At 44.9% G+C, this 15988-nt stretch overlaps 1 protein-coding gene across 1 annotated transcript in view; it reads right to left on the bottom strand.

The window, feature by feature from the left end:
• Nucleotide 1: 1 nt before the first annotated feature.
• Nucleotides 2-15988, bottom strand: part of LOC108571213 (fez family zinc finger protein 2-like) — a gene marked incomplete at its 3' end in the record, with an annotated part of 24461 nt that continues 8474 nt past the window's right edge. The window contains exon 2 of the mRNA XM_017933211.1: nt 2-1084. Within this exon, the coding sequence (XP_017788700.1) occupies nt 2-1084 (1083 nt within the window). The remainder of the gene's footprint in view (nt 1085-15988) is intronic.

Raw genomic sequence — 15988 nt, 5'->3', positions numbered from 1 at the left:
CGTGATGAACAGACGCGTAACCGGACTGCTGATTCTGACTCTGTGCTGAAGTACCTAGGCCGTTTATCACCGGTGAACCGATGTCGTGAAGCTTCCTCATGTGCTTCTTCAGATCGAAGTTCCTGCAGAACCCTTTGCCGCAGATCGTACACGAGAATGGCTTCTTGTCGTTGTGCGTGTGCATATGGAACGTCAGATTGTAGATCTGATGGAACGCCTTGTTGCAGATGTTACACTTGTACGCCTTTTCTCCGCTATGCGTCAGCTTGTGATTCTTGTAATTCCCCTTCTGGTGGAACCCTTTCTTGCAGTGCTCGCAGACGTACGGTTTGAAGTTCGCGTGGATACGCCTGTGGGTGTTCAACGTCGAGCTCCGGTTGAACGCTTTGCCGCAGGTAGGACACTGGTGCGGCTTCAACTCCGTATGGATGATCTTGTGCCTGCACAAAGTGCTCGCCTGGCGAAAACCCTTTCCGCAGATCTTGCATATGAACGGCCTAGCGCCGGTGTGAACCGGCATGTGTCTTGTCAAGTTGTAGTGAGCATTGAACACCTTTGCGCAAACCGAGCAGGTGAAGGTTTTCTGTTTATTGGTCGTGCTTAGCTCGCTATTTCGCGGTCCGGGGCTCTTTTTCTCACGTTGACCCTCCGTTGAGATTGCGTTCAGGCTCATCTTCGAGAAAGCCTTTTGTAGGGTGGCTGGAGGTGGAGAATTTTGTGGTACGGTTGGAGTGGTGGGCGACGGAGCCGGGAATGCGCTTAGTAACGAGTTCGGATGATAATAGAGAAAGGAATAAGGTTGCAGTAGATTCGGATGCCTCAACGTTGGCACGTATTTCTTGAAGGCTGATTGTAAGTGTGCCGAATAGGTTAAGGAAGGAATACTTGGCGGAGGAGGATGCGGTGGTGTCTGTTGATTGTTGCTTCGTTCGGTGAGACGTTTGTCCGGTTCCATGATTTTCGCGATAGAGAAGGTCAAGTTCTTGCAGGGTGCCGGTGAGGTAACTCTTTCTGACGGGAGGCTAGTCGGTGGCCATTCGGTCGCCATTGTGCTGCCGGTGGAGAACGGTTGCATGGTAGAGACCTGGAAATGAAAACATACCGGGAATCAGTTTGTTTTATCAGTGGACAGATAGTCGGTTTGTTTTCACGCTCGATGCCGCGGGGAGACGCGACGGGTGTGGGCAACAACGAATCCACCCTTGTATTAAACGCCGCCCATTTACGATCGTCCGGCTAATTTCATGGCGCTTATAAATGTCCTGGGGATTGTTTTAATTCGAGGCTATTTCCAGAGAAACGTGCTAAGTAATTATAAAAATTGAAAGAGGTAGGGTACGAACAATTCTGACAACTAATAGCGAGAACACCTTGCACAAAAAAGAAAAAATAGTTAAAGTAGGAATTTAATGGAGTAGGTATTAAAACGTTCGAGAGAGGAAAAATATCACGAGAAGCTGAGCTTGCGTCGATTACAAAAGAAAAATGTTAAAAATTTTTAAACAATTATAGAGAAGAATAGATAAAGAAAATGTCTTTCAATCGTAATCAAATCGATAGGTTAAATAGGTAACACGGCGCGCCAACGTGCACGAGGGCCGTAGAGGTCGCATAATGGGAGAGTAGCCAAATCATGGCGATCAATTTGATGACTTCGAGGACCGTCGTTAGTGGCCTCCGCGATCCTCCCTTCGCAGAAGTCTGTTAGTGTTTTAGTGCGCGTACGTACACATAGGGAGCAGAACGGAACCCACATGTCGGCGAATCCGAGTGAAACATGTGGTACCGCTATTATATCCACTCAATTGGCCCTCGTGTTGACATAAAAAAAGTACTGCTCGGCAATGAACGATGGGGGCTGGCAAACGTCGAACGGCGACGGAGAAATGCTCTATTTCGCACTTCGTCTCTAACCTAAACTCTAAACACCGTCGACTTACATTTCTCTTCCCGCTGTTTTTCAAATCAAAATCTTCTCGATAATAATTAAAAAAGAAAAACAAAAAAAATGATCGATAAAAAAAAATCACGTGATCTGAAATGATTCGTAAGAATATAGTTCGATCTAATTACGTATGCATACGCAATTTGAATGTTGATTCGCGGGCAAAATAGCATGAATATACAGGTAGCCATTAAGCATGTGCAACATGGAAAAGGGGGATGAATGGCGGGTCTGAATGAGTCGCGAAATGGTCAGCACAGTTGAAGAGCAAGCTTCCCCGAGGTATCACGGAAGGTTTGCACGTCGAAAAGTAGAAATGTTTGCTCCGTAGAATGGCGTTATGTTTGGACTTGGAATGACGGTTGGAATTGGATAGGACTGCTGGCTGGTGGCTTCGTAAAACACTCGTTCCCTACGTTCCACGATCCTCTACCACTAAAAACGAACCACCACACCGAATAACTTACATTCATCTCTGTCTCTCCGAGAAAAAACGAAAAAAGGATGAAAATTCATCTATAAATTAGAAATTTTCAACTATAAAAAATTCCATATAACCAACAGCGAGAGATATGAAATGTCGAAGAGCGACGGTGTCTGTTTAACCACGATGAAAAATGCATGCTTCCAGAAACGATGGAAATACCGAACCACCCCTCTGGTCGACAGGGTGGAATATGACGCAGTGGTCCTGCCCAAAAGCTCCGCCCATTAGCCGGTACCTTTCGATTGTCCCACGTCGAAAGGCAGCCCTAATAACCAGGGAACAAGGAGCGGAAAAGCAAGCCTGGTGTGAGAAGCGAGGACTCGAGAAGGGAAACGATCTCGTCGCGCACCCCCGTAACGCCCCTATGACCTATAGAATAAGCGTAGACGTCGACGTTCATCGTCATGGAAGCCGCGCAACTGTCGTCGAAAAAATGACAAAGGATATGATTATGTGCCTTCGAGTGGTCCCCAAAAAACGTAAGCTTCGAACAAGCAACCCTCCTCAACTACAACATTCTACACTCTGACCGTCTTTCTTTCTCTAAGTCTCTTTTACAAGCTTCTTTTTTCTTCTTTCTTCCTCTTAGCTTTCTCTTTCTTAATGAACAAGTTTCTTCCACCAACTGTCTCTCCCGCCTACTTTGCACTTTTCCCTCACCGCCTTTATCACGCTTGTCTTTTTCACTCCCCTTCTCGCCCTTTGCGTTACATTTCCCTCTTGCCACTCTTCCTCCTCCTACTCCTCTCTTCTTCTTCTTCGTTTCCTTTGCACCACGTTTTCTCTTTTACGATTCAAATACGCGTCTCTCTCTTTCACACTGAACGTGTCACTCGAGCTTCGTCTTTGTCTAACGTATGATGTGGTGGTTTCAACGTCGTTGTATCCGTCTCTCCTTCTCTCTCTCTCTCGCTCTCTCTCTTCGTCTTTGTCTAACGTATGATGTGGTGGTTTCAACGTCGTTGTATCCGTCTCTCCTTCTCTCGCTCTCTCGATCGCTCTCTCTCTCTCTCTCTCTCTTCCGCGCTTATCATCGCTCGCCGTTTTGTAAGCCGTCGCAGTTGAACCGGGCCACGAGAAGAAGAGGCAAAACTAGTGGGGTGAAATGGTGGGGATCGAGGCGACACGATTGGCCAACGGGTCTATCACCCCCGGAAAAGTGACAGGGGAGGGGAGAGTCGTTGGGGATGTGGTGGGGGCCAGTATTGTTACAGTACTTAACGAGCGGTCGAGGTAATCAGTATTGCTCCTTGCGGCTGCCGACAATTCTGCCAATTTGCCTCAATCGCGGTTCGAGCATGGCCGACCCACACTCAGGGACCATTTTGTTTTCTTTTATGCTCGATCGGGATCGATTTACCCGAAATTTATAGGACAGAAACATTTTTTTACGAGTCACCCTATGTTGACAGACGTACAATTTCATTTTCATCTTGGTTCTCGAACTTTTTGAATTTTTCTCAGATCGATCAGGATATATTTGTCGTTTTGTTAGAGTTGTAGATATTGACGGGGGTATTTTTCGATGCCACTCGACGATTACCGAACCCCCTTGCCAGGTGAGATCGGCGTTAAAATGTACAAAGTTTACCGATGCGGTTACAAATGGTCCGAAGAATTCAATCATCCCCTGGTAAACTATTAGACGACGTCGGTTGGGATCGCTGGAACCCGAAGAAAGTTGAAGGAGCTCGAAGGAACTTGAAATGGCTTTGCAAATTTACCCGTCCCTTTGTCGACCCATTAATTATCTCCTACCCCATCAACGATCGACCTTTCATTTTCTTATTCCAATTACTTCTTGGTTGTCGGAATCGTTGTTCTTTGATCGAGGGTTCGAACCCTTTAGCTGTAACCGTGCTTCAAGAAAGAATTGTATAGAAATTTTTAGATATAACTTGTCTATTTGCCTCTCACAGCTAACCTCCAAGTGGGTTAAGAAGTATTCCGAGAAGTTATTCTATCCACAGTTGATGGAATCGATAGGTATAGCGAGGTCGTAAATTATCCCTTTCGTGGCCCAACTATTTATTTCGAGATTTTCTTGTTTATCATCTCTAATGAGATTCCAATTCTTGTTGGAATACTCGAGTGGAACATACGCGTTCTTCTATAGTCACGAAAGAGTTAAACGTTACGTCGTGTAAAGTTTCTCTTTGTTAAGTATTAGGGCGCAGAGAATTTTTTTAAATAGACTTCAATAAAGGAACTATTCGTGTACTTTGACACCTAACCGATTCCACAGCCTTGCTTTATCTTTCCCACCAACTGTACCTCCTAATACACCATTAAAACTACAGGTTGACACGTATCCATCAAGATAAAACCCGGCCAACCCCGAAATATTCGGCAAGGATGATTCGAATCAACGGGCCTCCCCAATATGAACATTCCAAACGAGGAAGGGTCGAGTGGTGGGCGGATAGGAGTTTTGCGTGTACAGAGTGCATCAATCAGCGGCTCCTTCTGCGAATAATACTCTGTTCATGAGGTCACACGGCTATCGCTCTTTTCCCTTAAGTGGGCGATAAGGAAATAAGCTAGCTCGAATCGAATCTTATTGCTTAACTTTCTCAACAATCGCTGCTTCATCGTAAGAAGATAGCGTGTGCAAAATCGTGTCGCGAGTGCTTTTAATTCTACGCCTTTAATTCTAAGGTAGAATAGAAAACGACCATTTTCTATTTCGAAAATTAACAGCTGTTTTCACCGTTGCAAGGTAGCAAGACAGAAGAGAAATGACGCAGTTCTCGCGAGAGAGAGCTGTGCCAGACGCCGTGTAATTTTTATTAGAGCGTCTCAAGGTCCGCTCGACGTCTTTGGTGTTGGAGGAGGCCCATTAGCCAGAGCCACCCTCATTGTTCCATCCCTGACACTCGGGCTTCCGTGATATGGCGCGTGAACGGTTGACATATAATTAGCATTTGGGGTAACGAAAGCTCGACTGAGGATGACAGCAGGCACAATACACACCCACTTGGTTATCCTCTGTCCCATAACTCGGCCACAAACCCGCCCTTTCTGTCCCGTTCAACCGACCGTCGCGTACCCGTAAGCCGATTCGAAAATTAGCCGGCTTATAATCGGTCTAAGGGGTCCCTACGCTTTCTCAGCGAAATTTTTTTCCACGATCACCGCCGTCCCTCTCTAATTTCCAACTGCCACGGGCACGAAAGTGGACGTGGTAAGACATTTATTACGTGGGCGCGTGAGATTTCTGAAATGGTCGAATTTTGAGAAGAGATCGTTCTACGAGTCTCGTGGAATTATGAAAGTACAACTATTTACAGAAAATATGAGGAAAATGTTGTAAAAAATGCAGATAAAGAGAAAGGTGTAGAGAGCGGGAAATTCAAATAACAAATGGAAAAATTCGAACGCTATTTTGTAAATCAAAGTCGATATTTGTATTGTATGCAAAAAATCACGTGCTCTAACATAATTGAGCTAATTTATTTGCAAAAACTTCGAGATACCTCGACAACAAGGTGCTCCTTTTTCAAACACGAAAGGTACAAATCCACAAATTCGTCGGTCGCTCGAAATATATTCCGTGCTCTCTAAAAAAAAAAATCCAGAGCGAGAGAAGAACGTTAACAAAATTCCGGATTAGAGATGCACGGGGCTCGAGTCGAAATTGTGGAAAAATTGTTTATTCCGTTTGGAGGGACGGCAAACCGTTTGGAACTCGAGTTGTAATTGTGTGCAAGGCTGGAGAGCGAGGGTCGGGAATGAAAACGATCTGGTGCTTTTTTTCCGGGAATTTAAACGCGCACCATGACTCCTGATTTCGAAGTTTCGCGTTATGAGGAGGACTCGCGGAGAGGGTGATTTAAAGTTAATTGGAGAGTGGTGGTGGCAGAGGCGAAGAGAGGCGAGGAGGAATAAATTGCGAGTAAAGGAAGGGACGAGGGAGGGAACGGTGCTATGTATATTCCACCGCGGTGTATTCTGAATTAAGTCGCTCAGTTGTGCGCCGTTTACTTTGCTCCTCGACTGCTCTCGAATCGTGCACAGGAAAGAGGTGGCGAAGGGTGGAAGGTTGGAGAACGGCTTAATTTTAAGGAAGTTTGGCGGCTGTATCGCGCCAACTTTAATTTTATCGTTGTCGAACAACGTTACCGCCGAATGTGTTTCTCTAAAACGACATGTCTCGATAATACTTGAAAATTGCTTTTCGTGCATCGTGCCCCTCTCTCTATCTTCATTTACCGCCAAACTTTCTCTTTACAGTTGAACTTGGAGATATACACGGTACTTCCACGCCACATGTGAAAATTAATCGTGTTCCGCGTTTCGAAATTCGGTTAGAAATTGCACGAACGATTCTCAAGGGAACACCGTATATTTTGTTTGTACGTACGATATACGTATATTAATTTTCGAAGATTTGTTTCACAGACACGTGGAATTTCGCTGGGAAAAAAACGGAGAGACGGTACAATAGCGGCATTGTTTAAAACGAAAACGAAGTGATTCCAAAGAGCCCTGCGTATGAGCAAGCGTGCAAGGGTCGAAGAAGAGAAGGAAAAAAAAAAAAGAGAAAACGAGGAGAAAAAATCGGTGCCCACGTGCGTGGCCGTATGAATACAGGCGGCTTTCCAAAATGGCAACGAGTCCCGCTGGGCTCGATGCATCTCGAATTCACGTAGTTCGACGTATCGTCGAGTCGAGCTGAGTTGGCGGGGGGTTCACAGCTGCGCAGTCTACGGGGGTTTGTTACCCCTCGCCCCGTGGCGTTTCAACTCCCGGTTGGAACACCTCGTTATCACCGATTCGTCCTTTTCGTTCCTGCCCTTAAGCCTGCTCTTCAATTTCCCTCGTTTTTTTCTACCTTCCACAACATTTTTTTCCTTACTTCGACTGTACAAGTTGTTTCTGTTCAAATCTCATCGCGAATTCTCGAAGTTGTTTTCGCTACCAAAATTACAATGGGTTGTTCTGTGAATTCGTAGGGAAATTTAGGAAAAAGTTGGTTAAAAAATTGCCCAACTATTCGCTGTACAATTCTTTGTACAATTTGCAAGGACCGATCCTGAGTGTTGGAGAGAGTTTAGGTTGGTAAACGAATTTTCAGGGTTAATTGTTAATCGTAATGGTTCCATAATAGTTGGTTTATCGAGGAACAAGAAGAAAAGAGTCGGTAAATTAAATGTAAGAGGGCACACGTGCCGTAGGACTACACGAGTCGAGGATCGCCTCAGCGGGCTCCGTCGACTCCGCCGTCTGTGCGCGTTCATTTCGCATATTTCGGCGTCGTTGCTGCTCCCCGCTGACAATGGCCGCGTAACTTGAGATCACCGGCCTTCGTCAAACATAATGACGATCGCCAACGACGATCATAATAGTCTCACGGAATAATAAGTGGGATAAAAGTCAGGAAAACAATTGGTACCGCCATTGTCACTTCGCGGCCCATTCAGCCACCCCACAGGCCTGTTTGCGTTGAGCTCGTTTTGTCGAGAAACTCCACCGAACGCGATGGGAATCGTTCACTCTCACAATGCTGGAAATCAAATTATTATCGACTCGCTTCAGGCTATGATCGCTCCACTTCCTCTGGCTTGCAAACGTACATTCATTCTTCCGAGGGTTTCTTCAACAATTATACAGGGAATTAAATCGTTTTTGTACGACTTGAGAAGAAATTACCACTACTTCCACGTGGAACCACGAATTCTTTCATATAATTTAATTTCCAATTAGAGAAGAATTTCTGGATCTGAGAGGACGACTGGTCCAAGTCCTTTGTTGTAATTTTACGGCAATGATAATTTTAGTAAAAATAATATTTATTAATTAAAGTATGATTTCTTATTGACTTGTTTCGCTAATTTTTGACCATCGTAAAATATGCTTATTTATGCCTTATATATGTAACTGAATTTTAAAAAATTGCAGAAAATGGAGTTACTGACTTTTAGTCTGACTCTGAAGTGTACAGATTTGTTGAAAGATTGCAGAAGTCTGACAAGAAGATGGCAAGAGCTCCGAAATCTCGATCCCTCAGATCGACGTTAAAATAATCCCGAAAGAGTTAGGATACCAGAGGATTTAATATCGAGAAATTAGCCAGAAATCTGCCTGTAAGAAGGATTTCTTATCGCAGTTGAATTTTGCGAGTCTCACAGAGGACCGTTTGGCCGTTCTTATTCCCAGACGACTCCTCCCACTGCTCTAAACAATGTACATTAACAAAAGAGGTTTCTCGTGAGGCATGCCGCGTGTACGTTGGCTTGTACGTCTGCGAGCGCCCTTCCGCCGCTTCCGCTCGCGCTATTCAATCGCGATCACGATTCTCGAAAGGAAGAATGGACCAAACTCGACACCAGCAGGGGATACTGCAAACGTTGGATAGGGGTGGCACCGGAAGTCTTGCGTGCCATTTGCCTCGTACGACATACTTATCCAAGTCTTGAAGAATCATCGGATGGTGAATGAGGGATCTCCTTGAGTTGGCGCGTGCCCGGCCGCCTCCGGATGACGAGTCTATAGTTCACCTTTAAAATGATCAACCTACGCGGTGTCGTATTTTCTTTTCACGGAAACGGAACGCCGGATGACGGAGAACGCCTTCTTTCGAGACGCCAAACCATTCGACCAAACACCCTTTATTTCAAGCCACTGATTCTTGCTTTCGATATCTTTGTCTTAGCTTTGGAAAATTATACGTTTGAATTTCTTTCAGTATGGATCTTTGTGGAACTAGAGAATGAAAAATTGTCATTCACCCTGTACAATCCTGTCCTTAAGTATTACATTAGGAGCTAAACACTGTCGTCGCAAAATTATTAAAAATTAAATCTGTGACACTGCGGTGTTAAATCTGACGAAGAACTTTAATTTAAGTCATATTGTCCTAATTCTTATGAACAGCAGTGCACCTATGCTACTTAATGAAACGATTAGTCAAAAGTCAAAAGTTATTACCAAGGCAAATAAAAAAAATTCGGAAAGAAATAAAGTAAGTTGACAAAGAAAAGGTTCCTTGGAACATTTGATCGTTGAAGAATGAAACGAATGCAGAGTGCACGGTGTAGTTCCTTGACAAAATCGTGAACGTAACAGCGCTACGGGGGCTAGACGAAACATGATGGCGCGTTTCTCGCATTTTCCCGAGGATATTGTTCTACCTGGCAGAAGTTCACCGTCCTATGCCGTGTTTCTCGAAATCGCGAAATAAATTTCCTACGGCACGAACGAGCAAGCTGGGCGAGCAAAGCTCGTGGGAGGAGTGGATAGAGCATGAATAGTCACACGCAAATCCCGTCACGGCTATTGGTTCCTTATCAGATATCAGTTATGTGCTCGATTTGGGGTGCGTGCAGCCTATTACATCTGTGATCCATTGATAAGCACGTCAAATCCGCCAACAACACACACTCCCGGCCTGGGCGAGCCGCCATTCGAAGCCCCTCTCGAAACCGCACTTCCTCGCTACTCGAATCGATTACTGAGACCTTCCCGCGATTGGAGTAGCTTCGATTCAACCTGTCTTACGGCGTGTCTCAATCACTCGTCCCACCGTTCTATCCTTCGTCCCTTTACCCGACTACCAACAAATTATCAACTTCTACCATCGTTTCCGAACTTGATCGAATGTTCCACTGAATTGCAATGCGTGCAACGGAAATTCGTCCCTATTGTTACCACGATACAGGATATCTTCGTTTAAGTGGCTGAATTATTTTGTTAAGAATTCGTCGTTTATCAATTTTTGATCGAGTGCTCGTATGCGTCCCACGAAGTATTCGAGCTATCTATTCCAAAGTTTGCACACCTGTTCGCGTATATTTTATCAGGGTACCTGAATTTTTTCGTAGAAATCTACTCGATAATTACGGAGATATCCTACTTTACTTTACGTGACTGCTAAGTTAGAGAACGTCTTCGGATGGAAATGTTACAAGTTTCGATAAAATACTATCTCGAAGGAGATTGATAATTGAAGAAAGGATGAGTTGGACAGTGGAAAACGTGCGAAAGACGTTCCGTTACGATCGTTGATCGCACGTATCCCCTTTTAGGGGTTAAGTGTCTACCGATTCTGACGGGTTAAAGTGTTGGAAAGAACTAGTCCGACGGCTGCCATCTGCCACCCCCAACCCCCGGGGGTTTCTAGCGGCGGACGCAGAAGCAGAGAGCTCAGAATTCTCGCGAGTGGCTTGGACGGCTCAATGCCTTTAACCGTCTCTTGGCCACCCTCGAGAAACCACCCTCTCTTTCTCTTCCTCTCTGCTCTTTATTCTACCGTGAACCATAGCGCGAGGCTTTTCATACAAGATTATATAGGATATTACGCATTAAATGTCGCAATTCGTTTTCTGCCCTCTCCTGTCTCTTCACGACCTCTCTCTCCCTCTCCTCTTTTCGAATCGTTCAAACACGATGGAGAACGCCAGAGGGGGTGAAACTCCCTAACCGCGGAAATGGTTTACTCAGAAAAATTGGAAAAGACACACCAGCATCGAACGGTCTGTTATATTTACTCGCGAGAACGATCCTTGGCTTTTCTTCGCTTCCTCTTCGGGATCAAGGATGGTGGAAGGAGGATTCTCGTTTCTGTAAGTCGGAATGAAAAGTGCTTTCCATGCGTGACTTCATGAAAATTGGAAAGCAATCGGGGAGGCAAAGATCCTTCATCTTGGATAATTCACTTTCAATTTGTTTTATTATAATTTCTAAAAAGAAATAAATCAGATCTAAACGAGATGAAATTCTTTCGTTAAAGATCGTCTTTCGTGCACACATCTGCCCCACAAATAAAATTAATTCCTCCACGGAATCTCCTTCGTTCTCTCCAATCTTTCCAATTAATTCTCGCATAAAATAATTCACCAACGAAAGGGTAAAGAGTTGACTCCCTTCCACTTAAAAATCTGCACGGCATAATAGAGGAAACGAGAAGCTGAAGGGGAAACGGAACGAAGAAGGAGAGAAGGATAGTTGTACGACAGAAAAAAATGTGTCGTTCATACGGCCCACTCCCCCAATTTTTCTGATGCAGCACGAAAGCAGCAGCTGGCCCGTTTCGTGAATCCCATTTGAATAATTCCATCGTCCTGGCGCGTGCCGACGCTTCGTCTGGACCTTCAACTCGATCGTCCACGAGATTGGTCTCTTTCCTCCGTCTCGTCGATCTCATTGGTCCATCTGACGAGGGACACGTGGCCGGATGTCGGTCTACTACCTTCCAAGCGTTTCCGCTCGCTGATGAATAATACCGTCTCGCCTCGTACCGCAACGCTCGTCTTTCGATCGATCCTTTGTTCGCCTACTATACACTCTACCGTCTTTGCTGCGCCTCGCCGCAAAGGTGTGCACACGGGACCTCGAGATCGCTCTAATTCCTTCGTGCAAGAACCTCTGACGGATTAATTTTCTGCGGTACGCTTGGTGAAACCAGTTTCAGACTTCGAGACGTTCGGGATTAAATAATTAAGGAATTCTCCGATCCTCTTGCTTTTTTTTTTTTAGTGAATAAAATTTGCGGAATTTTAAGAGTGACTGTTTACCCAGTCAAATTCCTCGTTCGAAAATACAAAATTTGCTAATTTACACTATGCCTTTATCTTTAATAGTTCTCGAGATACTATAGATCGAATATATTTACTCCCACAACTTTGAGGATGATTTTCAACGTGGACGATTTTTGATAAGCAAAAATACGTGTCGAATATTTTTTCGTCGAAAGTTTCGTCGAAATCGGTAACTATTCAAATTCTCGAAAATTAATGTCCTCCAAATTTCCCTCCTCTCAAGTCGACCCGCTGATCATTCTTAGTAATTCTCTCAACTGGAGGAGGAATAACGACGTCAGCTGCCAGCAATAAAGCGTGATGCCCGTAGAATCTGTCGGTCTCCGCTCTGTAATCGAATTCAATTCGAAATTGGAGACGAGGGCTGACGAGGAAGAAGGAAGTGGATGAAGAAAGAGAAGAAAGAGAGGAAAAAAAACGTGGGGAGGAGGTGAGGCCATAATCAAAGTGACCACTCGACGATTTATGTGATAAACTATTGGTAGGGTCGAAGTACGAGGAGCCAGTGGGACGCGGTGTGCGTCGATGGAGGTGAGAAGTTTATTTAAGACCAAATCATCCTTCGTCGATTAAGGTAAGAGAGGGTGCGTGCAACCCGGGGACGACGTCGTAAAGAAGAGGAGGGGAGGGGCGGAGGGTGGTACGTGTTATTGCTTGTATTGTGGCACAACCCCTCGAATCGTCAGTAGGGGTTGGTTTTAGTCGGCAAACTCTCCCCGGAGACTTCCAAGTTCTCGTTGCCGTTAAACGGGACGCTGACATGGGGGCTCGAGTAGTGAAAGCTACTTGTTGGCCAATACCGAAAGGAGGGACACATAGGTGAGGGAAATTTCTCGTACTCCATCAACTTGTACGCTTTTTTTAATTAACAACGCATCGACGATTGCCCGAAAATACTTGAAATCGATCGGATGCATTTTTGTCGGGAGACTATAGAACGCAACATCGACACAGGCTATATTTGAAGACACTAGAGGAGAAACCAGGTGAAACTGCATATTTTATAGGACAAGCAGGAAGTCAAACGAATCGTGCGTGTGAATTATTGAGTTTAGAACGATTTACCGGCGGAAAAAGCAACAGATCTCTCTGATTTGTATATCCTTCGATAGAGGAAAAGGTTGAAAGTAATAAGCAACGAGAAAACCATTTTTGTAAATGAACTGCTTACGCTGATAAGCAGTCTCGTGTCTACAATTTGAGTTCTATCCGACACGTAATTTCCACATTGTTAATTATTCACCTGAAGAATTAAAAAGTCTATAATTGGCGATGAATAATTCACGAGAAGGATGCAAAGTGCTCCTAGAGCTCCCCTGGCGAAAATCAGCTACTTAAAAATCCTCGGATACCTGGCCATTAATAAAAAACAATTCCGTACATCTTATTCCTATAAAAAAATGAATTGTTTCCCGTGATAGCCCACTTTCCGCAAAACTCTGTTAAATAAATTCTGTTGCTTAAACACCGCGAAATACACGTTGATTCACGCGCGCCGCTCACGGAATAAGCGTTACAGAGCCGAGTGTGTGGGGAACAGAGAGAGAGAGAGAGAGTGGCTGGAAAACAAGGGCCTCGAAAATAAAACGCGTTTAACAGATGCACAGTGCGCCCTTACTCTCTCAGATAGACAATCACGAAGCCGAACTGGCAGGTAGCGAACGCGAAAGGATATTTTTCTGCTACAACCGCCGCCAGTCAGATCGATATCGTCTCCTTAACATGCCCGTAGCAACTTGTCCGCGAATAATTTCCTTATCTCGAGGGCGCGCGCATTATGAGAGCCCGTGCCTGGCCCCGTAAATATTTCCTCCTTGTATATACGGTGCGTGTGCGTGTGTACACGTTGCGTACAACTACGCCACACTCTCTCACGTCTACGCCTTTTTATTTTTCATCTCTCCTTCTCTCTCGTTTACTTTTTTCTTCTTTTTCGAGCATTCCACTTCTCACCTTCGCAGCAAGGTACCCCACTCTCCTTCAGACGAACCGAAAATTTCCCCGGCTCGACCTCGTTTGCATTAATTATCCTTCGCGTTGTATTCCGTCTTGCGCGTAATTGCGGATGCACACGCACGCTCGAGCACACGAATTCACCCACGCGCTTACACGCACGCATACACACACGCTGGTGAAAATGTGTACGTATGTATTATACGTCGTCCAACTGTACACGTTTATCGTCGACACAGCAGATATATATCGGGCTATATCAATCTTGCTAAGTGAGCAATGCATATGCTTATGGCGACGGAAGGTTTTCGACAAGCGTTCGTAACAGAGAAAGAGAAAGAGAGAGAAAGATAGAAGGGTTGAAGAGAGAGAGATGTAGAGCGTGGGTGTAGAATGACCAGTGGGCATCGTTCTTTTTATGCATATGTATGCATATGTATGCACACGTATTCAGGCACCGGCCGGATATAAACACCTGCCCATCATGCTCGCCTTTACTGCCTGGTCTTCTACAATCCCACGTGTGAAGGGCCCTTTAAATTCTAACGGGGGAGTCAGGATATTTATTGCCAAAGGTGCTACCGCGAGCGTTTATGATGCACGATGAATTAACGATGCCAATTAGCCACGGACAAAAGTCGACATTGTCGCTTTTATCTTGCACCTGATGACGATTATAAGAACCTGGACTTTGAATACCCCCTTCTTATCGTTATTTACGTGAATCCGTCACTTTTTCTTTTTTGGTTTCCGGTCTCACTTCCACTCGTGTACGGTTTATATTATATTTAAGAAGAACACGATTTTTCCACACGAGGATGCAGGATCGTTTAACGAGAAAAGAATCGATCTACAGTTGCCATTTTGCGAGAGGAACACACAACGAGGTAGCTAGAGCCCCCTCCTACGTTGCACGAAGACGAAGAGGATACGAAAAAAGCCTCGTCCAGGTTTTGAAAAGCACTCAGTTCCTGAGCAACGAATCTTATCTGATCCCGAGAGCTGATTGATATCACGATACTAAGCCTGGAGAGGGTGGTTCGAGTCTCATCCACCATAAACCACCCCCATCGTTCGCTTTATGAGGCAAACTCTTCATGTTTTCGGTAGGGAGTTGGTGAACATTTACTGCCTTGGAGGTAGGTACACATTTAATCATAATCTAATATTTAAAAGGTAATTTCACGGCCTGTTTACCTCCTACGATCCCCCCCCCCTTTCCTCCATCATTCCTCCTACCCTTATTACACGCGTATACCATCGACAACACCCGTGAAATCGAACCGTGAGAAACCGTGTTTTCGAATTGTTTCTCATTGCTCGAAGTGTGTTCGACAGAGGAGGATGTGTTTTTGTTCTTTTTTTCTCGACGGTCGTGCGTCGAATGTGAACGGTTGTTGCGAACGGAATAGACGAGAAAAAGGAAAAACGGCGAGAGGCGATTGTTTTGTGCCAGGAGAAGGCAGGTATCGCGCGGGTAAAAGGTAGACACGATAGACACCCAGTACTACGTCCACGTGGCGGAATAATGAAAAAGCTAATATATTCGTTTACCGCTCGTAAACAAGCCGGGCATTGTTATTATCACGGGCAAGCCATTGCGATTAATCGTCTGCCGTTGATTCATTCCGCTTAATTTATACGTAAATTATACCCGGTCGCCCTTTCGGTGCTCAGTGAATAAGCATGAACTTCCGGTGACCGTAAACTTCTGTTACATTCTAGCCGTGCTCCGCTAGTAATGCTCGTGAACAACTTTGTACATTTTCTTTTTACATGTACGTATGGAAAAATCGAAAGTGCGACGGGGGAAAATTTCAATTTCGCATCTGGTAGATATTGAAGAACTTCGTTTCTCGAGAGAGAGAATAGAAGAATTACAATGTTAACGCGTGGAATAATAGAGTGAGTTGGATGAATCGCGAGAATATGAACGCGATAATCCACTTTAATCAGAGGAGCGTGCGAGATATGTCGCGTGAACGAGGTCATCGGCTAATGGAGGCGCGCATAAAAATTAAAATAGCAAATTGGTGACACGACCGCCTCTTGCATATGCATAGG

This window comes from Habropoda laboriosa, unplaced genomic scaffold (genome assembly GCF_001263275.1).
Source record: "Habropoda laboriosa isolate 0110345459 unplaced genomic scaffold, ASM126327v1 scaffold57, whole genome shotgun sequence".
NCBI classification, from domain to species: domain Eukaryota; kingdom Metazoa; phylum Arthropoda; class Insecta; order Hymenoptera; family Apidae; genus Habropoda; species Habropoda laboriosa.
Note: the sequence above shows the minus strand (reverse complement) of the source record. Positions and strands in the feature narration are given on the sequence as shown.